The sequence below is a fragment of the Lepisma saccharinum genome, chromosome 9 (assembly GCF_977018435.1).
Source record: "Lepisma saccharinum chromosome 9, izLepSacc3.1, whole genome shotgun sequence".
NCBI classification, from domain to species: Eukaryota; Metazoa; Arthropoda; class Insecta; order Zygentoma; family Lepismatidae; genus Lepisma; species Lepisma saccharinum.
This window is the reverse complement of record NC_139237.1, coordinates 65,464,553-65,483,880: the sequence shown is the minus strand read 5'-3', so window position 1 is coordinate 65,483,880 and position 19,328 is coordinate 65,464,553. Positions and strand designations below refer to the sequence as shown.

The 19,328-nt window shown below is 36.8% G+C and overlaps 2 protein-coding genes across 2 annotated transcripts in view; both read right to left on the bottom strand.

Annotated features, from left to right (window-relative positions):
• Nucleotides 1-19,328, bottom strand: part of dpy (fibrillin-like protein dumpy) — a 474,963-nt gene that overhangs the window by 238,415 nt on the left and 217,220 nt on the right. Inside the window, exons 48-49 of the mRNA XM_083128311.1 lie at nt 18,969-19,046; nt 6,895-7,077 (exon numbers count right to left, since the gene is read on the bottom strand). Coding sequence (XP_082984437.1) covers nt 6,895-7,077; nt 18,969-19,046 — 261 coding nt within the window. The remainder of the gene's footprint in view (nt 1-6,894; nt 7,078-18,968; nt 19,047-19,328) is intronic.
• The window catches only part of LOC145992840 (uncharacterized), a 9,062-nt gene continuing 8,796 nt past the window's right edge, over nt 19,063-19,328 (bottom strand). The window contains exon 5 of the mRNA XM_083129236.1: nt 19,063-19,088. Coding sequence (XP_082985362.1) covers nt 19,063-19,088 — 26 coding nt within the window. The remainder of the gene's footprint in view (nt 19,089-19,328) is intronic.

The window sequence follows — 19,328 nt, the reverse complement described above, 5'->3', positions numbered from 1 at the left end:
TATGCACAGTAAGGCTAATCGGGACTGGACCTACAGTTTAAAGTGGGATCCGAACCACTATGTGCCTCCACCAGGAATCGAACCCGGGACCCCTTGATTACAAGGCGACGATGCTACCACTGCGCCATCGGGGAGGCCGAACGTGCATTCGTGTCATGGAAACAAAGATGGCTGCAGTGCAGTGAAGCACATGGATCATACATTGAGTGACATTTCCAAAGGACCAATGCTTCTACCTACAAAATTTCATTTCTCTAGTCCTTACCGTTCCCGAGCTACAGTGGATTGTGCGTTACTTTTTGACCGACCTTTGTAAATTGGAATTATGTCCCTCTGGTTCTCACAAAATGACATGGAAGAGTGACTTACAAACTTTTACACAACAGCATTCTAAAGCCTACTTGATTTACAAAACCAATAAGTTGCTGAAGTGAAGACCCCCCCCCATTCCCCCGTGCAAGAACCAGACAGCTCCACGTTTTGGTCAAAATTGTTTTTTTTTTTTCTGTAATCTATCATGAAAAAAAGGCTCTATCTGCTGGTGCAAGAATCAGATAGCTCCACAGATTTGTTGTGTAGTAGGGTTTGTTTGAGTTGGGATCCGAACCACTATGTGCCTCCACCAGGAATCGAACCCGGGACCCCTTGATTACAAGGCAATGATGCTACCACTGCACCATAGGGGAGGCTTGTTGCGTAGTAGGAATGGAAAAGGAGTTGCCTGGCGTGTTTCTGCCGGCACATGATCGCAGACAGCTCCTGGAGCAGTTTGGTTCTTGCAGCGGCTATAGTTCAGTGTTTGGCCACTCGGCGGCATGCAGCAGTTGCTATCGAGACCGCACACTTCAATATGTATGTTACTGTTGCTTCTAGCTATTTCACATGAATACCCTTTGCTTCTTCGACATTTCATTATTTTATTCAGTTTTTTGTGTCTTGTGAAAACTTTTATAATTTGGAGCTGTCTGGTTCTTTGCACCAGGGTCTTCAATTACTATTGGCTTGATAGATCATTGTATTGGTTTGGTAATCTGTGGAACAGGGAACTTTTAATGAGGCATTATCTTGACTTCTGGAGGCAAAAGTTGAGGTGCTTCAGGTATTGCACTTGAAAGTGAATTTCCTGGAGTAGAATCTCGCATTTGATGCTATCATTGGGTATTTTATACAGGAGTATGTGATCTGCAAGTTTGTGTGTTTACATTTTCATGAGGACAGACTTTTATAGATATCTTGCAGATGAAATATGAACAACAGCTATTAAAATGTTTAGTGTTTCATGTACTAGATCAGAGAAGAGCATTAATTTGAGGAAAACGAAAAATTTTGTAAAATGTATCTAGATCAGCGAGATTGTTAATTTCCATAAATCAACAGAGCTGTAGCTCAGACTTTAAATCAGCAGTGCTAGTGTCGAATGTGTAACCTTTGGTAGTGAGAAAAGTGCCAAGATTCTTAGATAGGGAAAATGGCTGATGAAACACATGGCTTCACCTTGTGTTGTCAATAGTACAAGTGAGCATGCGTGATATAAAAGCATTGCATGAAAATTCATTTGAGGAAATGTGGGGAAATAGTGCCATTATCTACTATTACAGTATAGTTTGTGTTTATAATAAGAAATTAAATGAATGAATGAATTTGCTGTACTCTTTTGAAAGTACTGATGGATGAGAACAATACAAAGGTTTTAGTACACATATGCAGCCAATACTAAGACATATAATAATAATAATAATAATAATTTATACCCTGAATACTCTCTGAGCATTTTAGTTTTTTGTTTAATGTTCCAAACAAAGTCAATAAACACACTATTTTGTATAAATATAATTAATGAATGTATAATGAACAATTTATTATACGATAATGAACATACTGTCTTGTAGTCTACAGTCATTGTAGGTCAATAAAAGTCTTTTGTCAATACAATTTTGTATAAAAAAGAAATTCTTGAATATTTTCGTCAACAAATTATAACCTTTGCTTTTACCTTGTCTACACTGTTCTTTAGGATCCCCATCAAATCCATCTGGACACATGCAGACTGGTTTGTGCTGGACAACCATACAGAGCGCTTTCAGCGCACAGGGAGGTGGGACAGAATAGCAGGGATCCTTACATTTGTCATCAATGCATGCTTCGCTACCTTTACAGTCGTCATTCGTCTCGCATGAATGTATGGCTACATTGTACAGAAACAATCTATTAACAATCGTTTCCACTCATTTCTTTAAATAACATAGTTAATTTCAAATTGTATCCATGTTTTGTGTTGAATCCACACACATCAAAGTCATTAGTTATAATGAATCCTAACCTTAAAAAAATTAAGCAACTGCACGTTTAACAGTTTGTAGTTCAACCCTTTGCACTCTGAAGTAAATTTTCTAGTGATAAACATTTGCCCCTAGTCTACTGCCACCTATATGCCAAATCATGAATTATGTAACTAGAACCTAGTTGTATTTTGAATTCTGAGAAGGCTGCATTAAAATGAGTTCTGTTTTTGCTACTCTTTCTTGGATTTTCTATCAAGGAAAAACAGCCATGTAACAAACATTGGTACATGAAAATCTCTTTATCTGGATACTTAAGAAAAAGTATAACAAGCTACAAATTGTTGTGCAGTAAAAAGTATATATTAAAAGTCGTTGCAAAGGCCCACAAGTACAAAGAGTTAATTTTGAATGAACAAAAGTGCAGTGATTTTGTCTTTCAAAGCACAAACTGATTCGTCAATACTTGGGCACAACTCTGTAATTTATTTCTTGTATATTTTCGAAAAATATTTTTAGGATTGGAAAATTTGAAGAAAGAGAATGTTAAAAATTTAGCACCTTTGATTGTTTGCAAATCTTTTCAATATGATATTTGAGAACAATGATTTAGCCAAAATGAATTTATTTTATAAACAGAAGCTTTAACTGTGACAAATGTGGTGAAAAAATATATTCGTGAGAAATCTTACATTTGCAACTTATTAATGGATCTCCATACGTTCCGCTTGGACAAAGGCACTTAATTTCCCCATTTTTGCTCTTGCACACAGCACCCTCTCCGCATTGTTGGCAGCCATACTGGCATTGTCCATTTATACATAATTGATCCCTATCGCAATCGTCATGCCACATGCAAGTGGCCTGCACACAGCCAAACGCTGGGGTGCCCACAAAATTCAAACTGCAGACGCACATGGCCCTGTGGTTCTGCACTTTACATGTTGCATGTTTGGGGCAAGGGTTGGCCACCAAACAGGGGTTGGTGCACGTTCGATCAATGCAAGCCAGTTCTGGTGAGCAGTCACCATTGTATCCGCAGTGCATTTCAGGGAGACACTGTGTGTAAGGATCCCCAACGAACCCCTTTCTGCACAAGCATACATCCATCTGGTCAACAGTCAAGCAGTAAGCATTGTAGCCACAGTCAATAGTCTTGTCTTGGCACTGTCTCATGCAGGTGCCAGATATGCATTCCTCGTCCACAAAGCAGTCGTGATACGTCACACAGCTTTTGGTCGCTAGAAAAGAAAAAGAGTCATTCCTTGTATAGTTGCAGGTAGTCATGCACTTTCTATGTTGTCTGGAGTACACTATTCATGTTTGTCATATTTAAAAGTATACATGCTGTGTCAGTTTGTCAAACTTGCTCATATTCTGTGATTTCAAATCACTTTTAGAATTATCACAAATATAGTATATTTTCAATACAGCGTGTTCTGCTTAGAGGGATCAACAAATAAATGCCCACCTTTTAAAAACAGAGGAGGATATTGTTATGATTTTCATTTTACAAGATACAGAAACTATCCAAGTTTATACGCCAATAGTGAATACATGCGCTTGTGCATGCATGCCAATGTGTAAAGCGGAACAAGTGTGGCACTATTCAGTAGAGCAACAGATATGCGACGGTAAGAATGCAGACCCTTTAAATATCTTTAGATATCTACAGGGCAACTCTAGATGCACACATCGAGTTGCATTGACCATTTTCCTAAACTCAGAGAGTTTCTGCATCAAGGTATGTAAAAAGTGTGTTAATAAACCATTATTTACACTTCAAATTATCAATTATTTCTTGATCCCTCTAAGTGGAACATGCTGTATAATAACAAGATTCAAACAATGGATCATATTAAGAAAAACAGGAAAGTGCTCCATTTCCATATGAATGAAATTTACCGTGCAGTTTTTCATGCAAATATCCCCATTTTTATGCCCTGATGATCAGTGGCGTAGCATTATAGTACGCCCGTATGCCCGGCGTTCCCAGATTTAATATTTAAAAAATGCGTAAATGCTGTAAATATAAAGTAAATCTTGACTAATTTCATATATGTCTGACCTTCATGGCATTATAATAGCTATTTCTCGCGATCCGCTTGCAACGCTCCACTAACAACACTCGTTCTAGCATTTTTTTTTTTCAATGCCTTTCCTGGCCGTACGCCGAGCAGGTTCGGCGTAAAGAACCCTATATTCCTTGCTGCCTTTCTGGAGGGAAAGCTTGGATCTGTAAAGCACGCGCCCAAATGCTCTCTCTTACGCCCGCATATGGAGCAGAGGGCTACGTGATTGGTTCACGTGACCCTTCCTGCCTTCTGAAGCAGACGACAGCGGTAGAATTTCCACCCGGTTCTTCGCGCTCGTGCCACTCGTGCTGTGTGTTGCTACAATACACAATATTGACTGACGTAACTTTACCAAACCGAAATATAGCACTACTTAATGACCACTGCATTGTATAATTTATCGCACGAACAGCGATGTGCATTAAAAACTAAAAGATCAACACAGTTTTTGTCAAATAAGTTGCTGAAGTCTTCATGGGAGAAGTTCAGGCTGTGGCTGCTCTACCACTTAATAATATTAATAAAAAAATAATAGTTTTGCGGGTTATTATTTTTTAGTTATTATGTAACTGCTTAATATTGTGTCAATGGAAATGTTTAGCATTCATTTGAAAACTCTTAACATCGAATGGTCTCTGGACAAAATTATTTTAAAATGTTTATCAACATTCTCAAGACGTAATAAACAGTGGTCTGAATTACTAATCGGCACTGTTATGTTAGTAGAGTGTACGATAGTTGGATCATCCGCCCACCTCCGTATCAGAGTGTTTTGCACAGTGCGCCAAGACGACAGAGGCCCGTGATTCGAATCCCGGGGTGAGCATGGGTGTTCTTTGTGAGTGTCCCTTCATCAATATCATCATCACTCATATTCATATTCGCGATTAACCAAAAGTGGTAGAAAAGCGAAGTAAAATAAACCAAATCAATCATTAGTTGGATCATTCACAACAATGACGTCTACTGTTGTCCAGAGGCTTGTGATTCAGGTAGGTTTTATAATGATTTGTGTCATGCCGAAAGGTATAAAACACCAGAGTTCAAAACATTTGTTGCATAGTGAGGCATCTAATTTTCTAGCTAAAAACTGTATGGATGATGATGCTTTATTGCAAACCCAGCTGACTTCAGGCAAATAAACAACACCTGTGGCGACTAATTCCATAAGTAAATTATTAACCAAAAAAGGGCCGACCATTCCTTCGGACTTGGTGTTCCCAGCCGAAATGCCCATGCTACGCCACTGCTGATGATATTCATACTTAAGTGGGCATCCATGTGCACTTGTGTGTAATTTAAGCATAGACTTAATTTCTGAGAACATGTACATTTTTTTGTATATCAAAATGTGAGCATTCACTCACCACTGGAGTAGGTACTCAGTAAGGGAGGAAGGTGAGCAAGTTCAGAAATGAGTAGGTACTCGGTTTTATTAATACGTTGCCACCAGCAACAAATGCCTTTTTATCAGTAAAATGGCAAATAATTTTACTGATATGCTATTTCCGTAGATATCCTGTAACTGAGTGAACATTTCTGACATTTTTCATTGTTTTTGTGAAAATAAACATGTAATTTGCATGGACTGTTTTTTTGTAAAACAAGTCTCAATATGCAAGTTTTTTTAGGCAAAACGCATTGCAGTGTTCCAGTCATGCTAATTAATTAATGAGGTAAATGAACCATTCGTGTTCTTTGAGGAACTTTTGCAATGTTATATTGAACTGATAGAATATCAGTTATCGATATCGGTAAAATTTATGTTGGTTCCTTATCAATACTGGCAAAAATTCTATATTTGTCCATCTCTATTTTTTAATAATGTAACTAACATTTGCCCTGGTTTGGCTTAAACCAATTACTGAAAATAAATTTCAACATGTTTTCTTCCATTATGCTATGTCATCTGTGTGATAATGATATTAATTTCTGTAGAAATTAATGTAATGTATGAAATGCACGTTTGATCAATTTCTACAACATTAATATCATCATTGATTTCACATCTTCAGGCCCAATGGAGTTTGAGTTCAAACAAGAGTTCTCATCGAATGTGGGTTCGTCGATGTTACAGAGTAGGAAGGTAAGAATGCAACTCGAGAGATGTCAGGATCAAGTGTGTATAATCTAACATTACGCATTATCATAGACCATAAGAGAAAGGTAACAGATGACTGACGATAGATAATATATAAATATCAGGTCCGGCGCATAGCACTGGCAGTTCAGGTTTCGCACACAGCATTAGTTTAGTTGACATATGAAAGTTCAGACAATACTTCTAACTCCATTGCGTGTGAAGATGAAAGCCAGAAGTTTGTGCAACATTGCCTGTTATAAAATAACAATCAATATGCTGTTTATAAATATAAAGTGAAAATAATAATACTATTGGATTTTCATGCACAATGCATAAGAAAGTGTCTACTAGCCTTGGAGAAAATGATTCCCACTATACTAGCATTGTATCTTATGATATCTGTATAGTTTCAGAGCAAGTAAATAGTAGAACAAATAAGTAAAGGCCTTAACCTTACCTGGTACACATCCTACAAAAGCATTCCCATGGTATCCTTCTGCGCAGCTGCAATCCGATTCATGGTTGGTGTTTATGCACACTGCATTGTGAGCACAAGGGTTATGGACGTCACACGGTTTCTGGCAAATCTGATTGATGCAAGCTTCTGTCACAGGGCATTCAGAGTTGCTTGTGCAACCCACTGTAGTGATACACATAGAAGGAGTTGAAAGGACAGAGAAAGAACAATATCTACATAAAATTATGTTGGTAGAAGAATACTCAACAGAGGTCAAAGACGGGAAAAGACTCGGAAAAAGTAACTAACAATATAGTTGTCACTAACACTTTGTACAAAGGACCAGTGATACAAGTACAAATAACTACAACCAACTTTACCTATAGAGCAAATAATAGGAAAAAAAAGGTAGAATGATTTTTATTTACAAATTAAATATATCTTATGAAAGGCTTTTCTGACAATAAGAAACTTTTCTAGAGATTATTACTTTACAGTAGTAAACTAGAAATAAATATAATATACAAAACAGGGAATGAATCAACCATTCTGCTTCAGCTTTGTAGCTTTTGTTGCTTACAAATTGTATTTCAACAAAGTTTATCTACAATTATACATGATGTCTTAAATTAGTACATAATAATTTGGTGTAACTTGCGAAAACACATGTCTTCAGATTATGTTTTTCAATGACTTTCTGCCACTCAGTCACTGAAATTAAATAAATCAGGCTTTTTTTATTTTTTGCAAGTTGCACAGAATTATACTTATGTAAGAAGTGAATTTTAACTGTGTTTGTGCTGTGAATTTAAATGCATTCGAATCTTATTGTTCAACCATATAAATTTTTAAAAAAAGAGAGATCTTATTGAAAACTAATTATACTAAAGTAGCAAAAATTATACACAGGTTAAAAAAAAACCATTTAAGACATCATAAACTGCATTTGTTGTCATGTCCTCTCCTTTATGTAATGTGGTTTTCTGATTCTGCAGTTATTTTGTGGAATTAAGAACTTTCACAATCTCTCGAACCTAGAAAATATTGCTCTCTTGGTTATTTGAATGCTTGTATGACCATTGCACATAAAGTAGTAACTACAGTTAAAACGATCGCGGATAAGGACTTCATATTTTTGGTTATTTTCTACTTCTGTTAATCACAATGATGATGATGAGCTGATGAAGTAGATGATAGGACAAACATAATGGAACATCCATGCCTTACTGAGGATTCAAACCAATCCATGACTCTGTAGCATGTTATGGTAATGACCCCACCATGGGGCTGGTGGGATAAAATATTGATATTATGAGTAATGATATGTGGGACATTCCTTCTCGAGACTGTTCATTTATCTATGTCTTTTCATAATTAACTAATACACAGTGATTTTATGCAGTATGGATCATTATGTCTGAACACACAGCTGACTTCGTACAATGTAATTGTTTCATTAATAATAATGTCTATTCCAACAACTCAATTAAACTATGTGATGCAACAACTCATGGAGGGCCAAGGGTTGCCAAGTGGCTTTTCATTGGGTGGTCTTGGACAGGGCGCTGAGTCCCATCACTGCTGTTATCTGCTTTCTAGGCCGGAAAATATATATTAACTAGTCAAATAAAAGATTGTATACAATAATATCAATATAACTGACTGTTAAGTAGTTAATTGAATCGGTTTAATTCATTTCGCTTTTCTGCCACTTTTGGCTAATCGCGAAAGTGAGAATACGTGATGATGGGACACTCGCAAAGAACACTCATGCTTAGGCCGGGATTCGAACTCAGGACCTCTGTCATCATAGCAAGATGTGCTAACCAATCTGCCATGGAGACTAGCAACTCCTGTTAAGTAGTAAAAATTTAATTGAAACACATACGATAATGCCTAATAAAGAGATTAAAACCTGTTGAGTAGTAAGAGGTGTGGATAATTCGCAAGGAAATGTTGCCTAGGTTAAGTTTGGTTCGGTCCCACCAGTATCAGTGCATCTTAACCTCTGGTTGTCAAACGTACAATATTAATGCCATTGTTCCAAAGAAACCCAATGAATTTAGGGGTACGTTGCATCTCTTTATGCTGGATAGTCATAAGAATAATATAAGATTCTCATATCTCATATCAATATGACCAGTTGTACATAATTATTTTGGACTAAGCTTCCTAGTAGATTAATAATATAAGTAGAAAATATTTGGGACTAATTTTTCGTACTGTAAAAAAAGCGAGCCACTATTAATATCATTAGTCAAAAATTACTGCTTTGTTATTTGCAGTACGGGTTTCCAACTGCTCATTCAGAATCAAAAGTCACAGACAAAACATTAATCGGTCAATATGTTAAATGTAATGTTAGCGTTTCATGGTTGATTCATCCCTTCCACACAGATAGAAGATTGAAGGTATAGAGTGATTAAACATATTAGTAGCTTACATGGTGTGGATAAGAAGCACTTGACAGTTGGGTTTCCTTCGTAACCTGCTGGACAAGTGCAAATGGGCCTGTGTGCCTTAACGTGGCATTTTGCGGTGGATGCACAGGCTTTTGCAAATTCACACGGATCTTGACAAAATGACATGAAACAGGCTTCTGTTTCCAGACAGTCAGTGTCATATACACAAGGCCGATCAACTTTGGGAGTACCAGGTGGAGCTAGATAAAACATGGAGTAGTATTAGTGTATTATGAGCGTTATACGTAAGCATATCATTGACCTTTTCTTTTCCTGACTGTTGTCTTATTCTTGTAAGTTATGAATATTGATTAAGATTATTGAAAGAACGAAAATTAGACAGTATAAATTATACAAAAGATTTTATTACTTTTCAGTTATTCTTAATTTTTTTTAATGACGTTACTGTACACAATAATTTATAAGAGTAACTACTATTAATCTTAATGTGCAAAACACAACCATTACCACAAAAAAGAATGTGATAGATAGATATAGCCAAGAATGAAGAAAAAAGATTTAATTGTGATATTTAACAGCAAAAAGTATATTTATATGTAGATTTTATTGTGCTGTGATTACAAACTTGTTTGAATGTGTTGCATGTACCTCTTATGCACTCCTCTTGTGGATTTCCTCTGTGTCCAGGTGGGCAAGTGCAATGTGTGGTGTGGTTAGCAACAGTGCATTGAGCATTCTTTGCGCATGAGTTGCTCTCGATGCAAGGGTTGATGCAGCGACCTCGCTGGCAGGCTAAGTGTGTAGGGCAATCGTCATCGATGCTGCATGTTAGAGGAGTCATTTCAGTTGTCGTGGATTCCAATGTGGTTGTGTCTTCTCGTTCTGTCTGTATTCTAATTTCAAGGGGAATTTCGGATAGTGTGGATGTCATTTCATGCTCTGTGGTCGTTATTTGTTCCGTGGCCGTGCTCTGTTCAGTGATTTTACTCTCTGCTGTTTCGGTGTAGCTGCCATGAGCTGTTGTTTTGAAAACTGTTGTGCTTGGCTCGGTGGCAGGAGATTTGGGAGTCGTGCGAGAAGTGGTTTCGATTGTCTCTGTCAATGTTTCCGCTGTAGTGGTTGTACCGACGAAAGGTGGTGGTGTGAAGCTTTCAGGCTCTGATTTCTCCGCTGGTTGTGTAGTTTGGAAGCTGAAGCTTTCTGTGCTCTTTTCTGAAGTTACAGATTCAGGTAGAGAAGGATGTGTTGTTTCTGTTTCTGTTGGAAGTTCTGATGAAACATCAGGTATTTTTGTTGGAACAGCATCTGTATGCCCCTCAGTGCTGCGCTGTGTAGTGTATGGCTGTTGTGAAGTCCTAATGTCAGTAAGTGTGGTTGGAACCTCTGGCAATGAGTGCTCAGTAGAAATTTCAACAGTTTCAGTTGCAGAGGTCTCTGATTGTGTTCTGAGTTCTATCACAGTAGGTTGCGTGGTTGAAGCCTCAGAAAAGTTGCTTGTCAATTCAGTTTCAGTAAATGAGAATATTGTGCTTGGACTTTTAACAGGGAGAGTAGTCAGTTCAAGAGAAATTTCAGGAGAAGAACTCTTTTCAGTAAGATGTGGTGGCTCTGTACCTTGAGATGGGCTTTCAACTGACTTTGGTGAGGTAACTTCCGAGTATTCAGATGATGGAGAAGTCGTAAATTCAGAACTTGTCTCTCCTGAAGTGTGTTCAGATATACCAAGCGTAGTAGCTTCATCAAATATTCGTGTCTCGATTGAGGTTACTGGAGAGAACGAAGTATGCTCTTCAGTGACAACTGAGGATCTTTCGGTACTCTGTGTGGGGAATCTGAGTTCTGTTACTGTGGTCTGTTCGACTGAAGTTTCAGATGTTTGAGGTATGTGTGATGTTGAAGTGGCACTACTCTCTGAATATGTAGGAGTTGTTTCTGGCGTAGCTTCAGTGAACAACTTGATTGTCTCGGGTGTTGTTTGTGGATATTCTGAAGATCTTGTTGTGGATTCTTCTGTTCTGAGTGCTGGTTGTGTGGTGAACAGTGGAACTTCAGAAGATGGTTTTGTTGAAATTGATGTTCGTGTCAATTCTTCAGGAGGCTCGGTTTCAAGGACAACAGCTTCCGTTGGTAGCACTCTCATGGGTGTGGTTGTTTCTGGAAAAAGTGATGAGATCTTAGGGTATCTCAAAGTAATTCTATCTGTTGGTGGAGGAAGGGTGGCGACAGTTTCCGAAATTCTAGTCTCTGCAGAGAAAGTATACTGTGTGGTTGGAATGCCAGGTACTTCTGCAGGTGTGAATGTGTCAGGTTGAGTGGTAGGTGACTCGGAATGCTCTCTGGTAACCGAAATAGGTGGAGAAGTTGGGGTATGGATTTCGTCCACAGATGTTGGGCGAGTAGTAGTATCTTCGGAAATCCTAGTGTCAATATCAGGAGATTCGGTTGAAACTTCTGGAAAGGTGAAAGGAATTGTTTCTGTATGCTTCTCACTTCTGATTGTTGTGAATTCCTTAGATGTAACAATACTCTGTTCAGTAGGAAGGGTTTTGCGAGTTGTGGTTTCTACAATAAAAGGTATAGTTGAAGCCTCTTGTGGAATAGTGGAGAATTTTGACGACGTTACAGTTTGCGGAAGACCTTGAGTTGTTAACTTGGAAGTAACTGCTTCTGTTGAAGCCTTGGTGGTGGTATGTACCTCAGCTGAAAATCCTACGGTAACAGATGGGGTTGTTTGACTAATTTCTTCAGTGGATTTTGAAGCAAGCCCTGTTTCAGTATAAGTTTCTATGTGTGTTGCTTTGAATGTGGTTGGCTCTTCAACAAATATGGTCGTAGGCTGGTCTGGGGGTACTTCAGAGGGTGTACCTTCATCGGTACCAATTTTCACGCCAATGGGTGTTTCGGTGGTTGTAATACCAGCCGGTGCAGGTGAGTAGACGGGTATCTCTGGAACTTCGATAGGTAACCGTGCAGTGGAAGAGGTCAACGTTGTTGGTTTGTAAGTTACCGTTTCTGTCTGTACAGTGTATCTCTGTGTGGAGTCTATGTCCGTAGCTTTCGAGCTAGGCAATGTAGGTTTTGTTGTTGTTGTAACAGCTTCTTGTTCTGGTGTCCGAGTCATTGTTGTGAACGGGGAGATTTCTGAAATTAGGTCATGGGGAGGTTCTTGAGTAGCTGGTGTGTCTGTTTGTGTTTCGTATGGTGCTGTGGTCTCAGCCCTGTAACCATGTGAAGGTGTCACTGTTGCTGCCTGAGACCCGATAGTAGTTCCTGGTGATTCTGTCACTACTAGATGAAGGAACAAAGAAATATCATGTAACTACTAAATAGTGCAAGGAGAAATAACATGTTACTACAAGAAGAAACTAAAAACTATATACAAATCAATAGAGTGCATATAATCCTACAAAGAAGTGCCAATGTAAGTGATTGTAATATTTTAAACTTTATTTTACACAAATATTATCTGTACACACCGAGTTGTTCATTATGTATATTTTTATGAATATATTGTTTTCAAATCTTCACAACATACATCCTTGCCCCAAGGTGTGTTAGTAAAACAAGCACAAGCAATAATTTATACTTTTAATCATGCAAAGCAGTTTTTAAAGTTCATTTTTAACATAAATATTACACAATTTATGACAACAGTTTCTGCAAGGCTGATAAAAGCCATGCATTATGTACATACCCCTTTAAATAATAAAAAAGCTGGATCCATTGCACTAAAGAGGTCCTCAATACACTTAACATAAATCTAATACAATAATACAAATGTCTGAATCATTTAGTTTAAGCATTTCCCAAAGGATTCTAGATGCATGTTTCTTAGAGGTGCTTCATTTTAGGGATAATGATATTATACTTGTTCATATCCACACAAAGATCAGCAGTGATTAGACATTTATTTTTAAGCCACTGCCAAATTGTTTAAAAATAGAAATGTAAATAATTTTAATCAGGATCAATGGGTAATTATATGGATTCCTCAACAGTGTAAAATGAAAGATTTACATATTTCAACATTTCTCATCACATTGGCTACTACGGTAAATGTTATGGTGTATGGCTACTACAGTAAATGTTATGGTGTAGATGAAAATTAATTTGATGAGCACAGTTTCCAATATACATATATCTAAATAGAATTCTTACCAGTAGAGAGGCCTTCTCATCAGCATTAGGCATAATTCATAACTGTTTTAAAGAACATTAAATTTGTGGATAAATTCAGCAGAATCCATTTTTGTATACGATCAGTTCAAATTACAATACATTTTCCAAATACTGGGCTGTGCAAGCATTACCCTGCTTCTCGGTGGTATTCATTCAAATGTTTCCTGGCTGTGAATCTTAACATAATTTCATGGATATCACTGTCAGTTGCAAACTAATGTTAGTGCTAAATTCCATTTATCTTCAAAACATTCCCATTTTACTCTTTATAGATGCTTGCACAGGAATATAATTATTCACAATCTCTTTGGCAAAATATATAAATAACAACATTCCTTCAAAAGCCAATTAAAAATGCTTCTAATCCTATTTTTCCTACATAGAATATCGATTTTGAACATTCCTTTCCTGTTCATCAGACATAAAACTCATTGTATGGAACTACTTACAGGTAATATGCAATCTGATATTATGCTAGTAAATAAGGATTTCTCACACACAAAGCAATGAAAAATTGAAGTTGCATTTGTTTCGGCAACATTGCCAAGCATGGCCAAACTGTTCTCAACTTGTTCATTATGAATTGGAATACTTTTAATCACCTTGCCAATGTAATTAGAAATTTAGAAACATTATTTTCAATTTTACACTGTCTATGGAAACTATATTAAAATCATTGCTGTCACATCACTCCCCCATAACTACAATGGAATATTTCAATTTCTGTCTATAAATCATTACCAGAAATAAAATTCTATCTGTCATCTTCAATAACAATCATGCAGGAATACTTCATCATAACTAAATGCATGGCTGCTTTCAATGCTATTCAAGCTACTGTCCACCATTATCTTGTGTGTCATGCACATGAACACATGGACCATTCTCAGCATACATATACATTTATGTAACATGCACATAATGATGCACCAAAACTAACCCATCTCTCCAATTCAAGGCAACAAAGCAATGTAGATAACCATATAAAATAAATGATGTCAAATAAATCTTCAAGGCAGTGCTTGCCATGCACAATAAAGTAAAAAGAACAAAGATGTTGCATCCAATGACCGACTGTAAGCACATATTCCCATTTGTGATCAAGTCCTTATCTTCAAAAATTTCCAGACGTACAATATTGAACCACATGCAATGTGTGTGTATCAGTTCCTTTGGTCTCCAAAAAGAATATGAAGAATCATCCCAGAAAAATTGCATCAATGTATTTACATGATGCAAACCCCTAATAGAGAGAGAATATGATTCTTAGAGGAAAGATATAATGAAGTCCACAAAACTTAGCAAGACTGCGTAATGTCTGTGGCTGTGGATCCATCTTACTCAGAAACAGTAGTTTTCCTCTGTAGTCACAATATTTTCCTATCAGAACACATTGTCACAGATGCATCAAGTATAAACTATTACATCTTCTTTGAAAATTGCAAGATGATATTTGAGGTTTACAAAGTGAAAGAGTTCACACATGTGCGCTTTAGACTTTGAATTTATAATTGCAATCTTTCAATGAATGAAATATTATGGTGCATTGAATAATGTTTTCCCTTTTTTAAATGTAAGTCTCTCTTATTCACAGTGATTCCTACAAACGGTAACAATCATGCTATCAAAGATAAAGCGGATTGACTAGACCTGGGATAATTTTCTATCATGTTCTTAATTTTACCAGAATAAATTCCCTGACTTCCAAGTTTCCTAAATGAATTTACAGCTCTCACTGTAACACCCGATCCATTCAAGAAATGCCTGCTACAACAAAATAGTTTTTCCAAGTGTGTGAAAAGAGCAAACATTCACTATGTGTACAACAATCACATTTAATATTTCCTGACTGCTTCACATTTCTAAATACCTTTAAGTAATTCCCTGACTTCAGTTTTTCCAAGTCTGTGCAAACTCTGAATTATTAATTTTTTCTCATATTATTTGTGTTATTGTCATTCTTCAAGGTAAATGGTTCATATTTATACACTATATTTTATACTAAACCAACTAACATTTCATTTCCAGGTACCGACTTTGTTAATAAGACACTTTTCCTTCAGCTGTGCAGAAATTGTCAATCCACTCCCAACAACTAACTCCCTAGACTTCTTACACACAAAGGTTTATGGCTGCCGCAGCAGCAATCAAATCCAATCTATTCCATCCTTACTGATTTCCTTTAAGTTAATCCGCTCCCAAACATTAGAATCAACAGATGAAAATATTGTGACCACTGTGAAAAGTAAATCTACTGGAAGATGGTTGAATTACATCGCAACTGATCTAATATTGCAACGAAATCAAAAGGACAGCAAATACAAGGCATATCAAGTGTTATTAATAGACACAACATAAAAGCTGAAGCAGTGACGTGTTCGATACAATCTGAAGCTGCATAATGCTCACAATAGCAAATTGAATACTGATAAGTACAATATTACTCATAATGGTGAATATTCCCAGAAAACAAGGGTAAAATATACCACTACAAAGCAAGACTAAGAGAGGATGGGGCACGATAAAACTACGACACTATCAAGTGATGCATAGGAAGCAAAATTATATTACGCTACTACTAATAGGAAAACGGCATTACTACCTCTCTCTCTCAATAATTCATGACTCAAACTTGTTCTCAATTTCTGTCTTTTTTCCCCACGCATACAAAACATGCAATTTGTATTATTTACACTACAATATATAAATATTTATAAAAAAACAGTTTTCTAGTGACTAGTTTCTGTAATACTTTTCAAACAACCACAACACAAAAATTTCATTCAAAATTTACCATCAACCAATTACTCTTTGGAATGAATGGCTATATACATATTGTACATATATACATATACATAAAACACTACTAAACTAGAACAGAAAGTCAAAAAAGAGTAACAAAACACTACAGAAATTAAATTAACATTTATCCTGGAAAAGAGAGAGCACTGGTCCTGTTTGGGAAAGATAAATATTATACAAAGATATTTCAACATAAAGGAAAAAAAGATGTGTTGCTCTTAGGACAAGTACAAGAATACGAAACTGAAATGTAAGAGATTGTTCATGCTAATGCAAGTATATGTTATGGTAATTTAATGCACATGCTACAAAGGTAACTTGCTTAGTATGGGAGGATCATGCTTTGCTAACTACATCTACAGAAGAACAACAGGAGAGAAGTTAAAGTACGAGTGTAGCAAAGATCAAAGCAAGTAAAAAGACAAGAATTGAGGCAGGGAAGGCACGTTTAGATAACAGAGGCCCAAGCAACAATCTTCTTTAGCTGTTAATAATGAAACAAAAAACAAGCATTGGTCAAAATCAAGGTTGAAATGGCAAAGGGTAAGGTTTCTCCAGGATGTTCCAACCTTTTAAAACATGTGGGCACAACAAAGACAAAGTTCTGCAGGTTGCTTGGTGTTGTCATCAGGGTAAACAAGCGACGAGGCAAAAAAAAAAGTGTAAGGGCTCCGTTAAAGGTGCAAGTAAAGTATCGGAACATTCAAAGTGGTGAGTCAAGCAGTCAATCATGCCAAGCACAAACAAACTTTTAGAATGCTGTATATAATAACGATAACTCAATCAATTTAAATTCTTCCTGCTGCAAAGAATCCGAATATGTTCCGTTACAACTCTTAAGAAGTCAGAAACCTGTTAGGATACTTTGCACCATGAACTACTTAGTTGAAATGTATTTGTTTATCGTTATTATACTAGACCTGAAAATCGCCACTACACTTTCCACAAGAAACATGCTGCAAATCAAATCATGCCTGGTCAATACTGACCCCCGCAATCTTCTTCTGCCACTTATGGATGATCACAAGTATGAAGATGAGTGATATTATACGAAATTGATGAAGCGGCATAACCAGGCTGAGACTCAAACCCAGAAACATTGATGACATGATTGAAAGTCTACCATTTAACATGCTCAGCCTGTGAGCTGGCCCCACATCCATGCTTGTTTAAGATGTCATGATATTTTACTCATTCCAACAGAGAACTCAACATCCTTTTTCTTTCCTCTATAAATTTTCCACTGAGAACAGCAAGGGGCCATCAGAGCACGTATCTATCTTTGTTGTGTTTTTGTCTGGGCTTTAAAAGAAGGAACATGCACTCCTTAGAGGACAAAAAGGGGTTTCATGCTTAGATGCTCTCCAGCACATTCTTTTCAAAGGATCAGAGGACTCGTAAAGGTTATGGTTTATCATTGTGGTTTTCCTTCCTGGCTGGTCATTTTTTTTTCTCTCTTTGGTTATGAGTGTGACTAGGCTGTGTCCGTCACCTCCAGATCTCCATGAGCTGCAGACTTCATTCCCTGTTAGTCTGTTACAAGCACTGTGAAAAATTTCAGTTATAAAAAAAAAAATACAAAAAAAAAAGAATATCTTTTAGAAACAAAACAGCAACACACCACTTTTTCCCAAAAGATTCAGAAAGATGGATCAGCCAATTAAGAGAATAGCAATACAACACAAAGCTTCACATCCATGAAATTTTCAACTTTAAACTTTGAGATGGTGTTAGCTTTAAACTTGGAATTAAACTACATTAAAGACATGAAATATCGCACTTTCGTAGATAAATAAAGGATGATGATGCTGCAAGTTGTATATTTCAAGCATACACATGTAAATACATCCATATATATTTTCTTTTCAAAATTTAGATAAATTTCACACTGAAGTGACAAGCACCATGTGTCACCGAAGGTAAACCAATCAGCAGCATGCCACTATAGTGTAAAAGGCTGCAGTTGATTAGCTGCTTTTCAAATGACATGCCACATGATGTTTGTCACTTTGGTGTGAAAGTAGCTTTACAGTAATTCTAATGTTCAAATAACATTAATCCTTCCTAAACTAGTAGTATTTATTCTCTAAAATATAGGAGAGAAAATACCTGCCCAAGGTTGGGAGTGTCAGTAAATGAAATCTTAAGTAGAATTGACAAATGCAAAAATTACAACAAAACTTAACACTCCTCTTTAGGTTATTAAAAGTTGATCGATTGAAAAACGTAGGAACATCTTGCAATGGCTATATTCAGTGTGTAGATTCTGAGTGAAAAATATATATCATCCAGGAATCAAACTAGGACCCTTAACAGAGCACTTTCTTGTTTCCCATATCTTCAATGTTGTACCATGGGTGCAACATAACTGAGAAAGATATGCAAAGAAGTTAAGAGTTCAGTAGGAAGAGCAATGGCACAAAATGCAAGGGGGCAAGTTTGAGTCCCAGGTAAAGCACATTTTTCGCTCAAAAGTAACACAATCCTAAAAGTTAGTATGCTCAAATTTCATTCCTGATTTAATACTTCAATCTTCATATTTCATTAGTGAAGCTTGAATCGCTGGTAACAACAAAACATGGATGCAAAGCTGTTGTGCTGCAGTGTATTTTGTCTACAGTTCCAAGCTGAAAAGCGGATCTCTTTTATGCATGCAAATGACAGTCCTACCTGAGATGCAGGCACCCGTAAGTTTATCGCATGGAATGCCAGGTGGGCAGTGGTCACAACCTGTAACAGGCCGTTTTCCTGGAAGGAAAGAAAGTCATGAAAAGTCAACATTTAAATTAACTTCAAATCACAAAAAACAAAGCAGTCATATCAGGCTAGTGGAACAATAATTGCAGTTTCTGTTATGTTAAACCTTAATATTTATTTTTGGAAAAAACTGTTACTTAACTATGTTCATGTAATATACGAGGGCTGGGGCATAAGTCATAGTAACCATATTCTTTCTTAAAGTTAAATGGTGGTACCACAATATGCTTGTATGTCCTGAAGAACGTGACACCCATAGTATGGGAACACGTT